Raw genomic sequence first — 724 nt, forward strand, 5'->3', positions numbered from 1 at the left:
GTAACATTTCTGAACAGAATCCTTCGGCTAGAGTGTCCAACGATGGCTGGCTGTACCGTGCAGCTTTCGCTTCCACTTCTTTTAAACAACCAAACTGGATCCGAAGATAATAATAATAATAATAATAATAATGATAATAATAATAACGGTTACAAATTTTGGTACGAGGTCAGCAATTTCGGGGGTGGGGTAAATAGTCTTTCAGCTGGTACTTATTTTATCGTTCCCGAAAGGATGAAGGGCGAAGTCGACCAGGGCGGGTTGCTAAGCATTTTGCCCGGTGTGCTAACGATTCTGCCAGCTCGCCTCCTCTTTACTACTATTACTACTATTACTACTAATGATAATGATAATAATAATAATAATAATAATGGTGGTGGTTGGCGATTAAACCTGCAACCCCGCCACCAAACGTGCTTAGTGGGGAGGGTGGTGTTTGAAGTCCCTGCAACATGAATAACAAAACCCGTCAATGGTCGAAGGAACTTATGAGGGGCAACGGCCATCAAACAGTGTGTGTATGTGGGTCAAGGTGAACTCTCTGAACCTTGATTAGCAACATATAGATAGATGGACAGATCGAATGATAGATAAGTGGATCGATTTATAGACAGAGTGAGAGAGAGAAAAGGAGGTGTGTGTGTGTGTGTGTGTGTGTGTGTGTGTGTGCGTGCGTGTGCGTGTGCGTGCGTGCGTGCGTGCGTGCGTGCGTGCGTGCGTGTGC

At 44.8% G+C, this 724-nt stretch overlaps 1 protein-coding gene across 1 annotated transcript in view; it reads right to left on the bottom strand.

The window, feature by feature from the left end:
• The window catches only part of LOC106869884 (UPF0764 protein C16orf89 homolog), a 16,006-nt gene that overhangs the window by 8,340 nt on the left and 6,942 nt on the right, over positions 1-724 (bottom strand). Inside the window, exon 4 of the mRNA XM_014915807.2 lies at positions 6-94. Coding sequence (XP_014771293.2) covers positions 6-94 — 89 coding nt within the window. The remainder of the gene's footprint in view (positions 1-5; positions 95-724) is intronic.

Source organism: Octopus bimaculoides, chromosome 21, assembly GCF_001194135.2.
Source record: "Octopus bimaculoides isolate UCB-OBI-ISO-001 chromosome 21, ASM119413v2, whole genome shotgun sequence".
Taxonomy (NCBI): domain Eukaryota; kingdom Metazoa; phylum Mollusca; class Cephalopoda; order Octopoda; family Octopodidae; genus Octopus; species Octopus bimaculoides.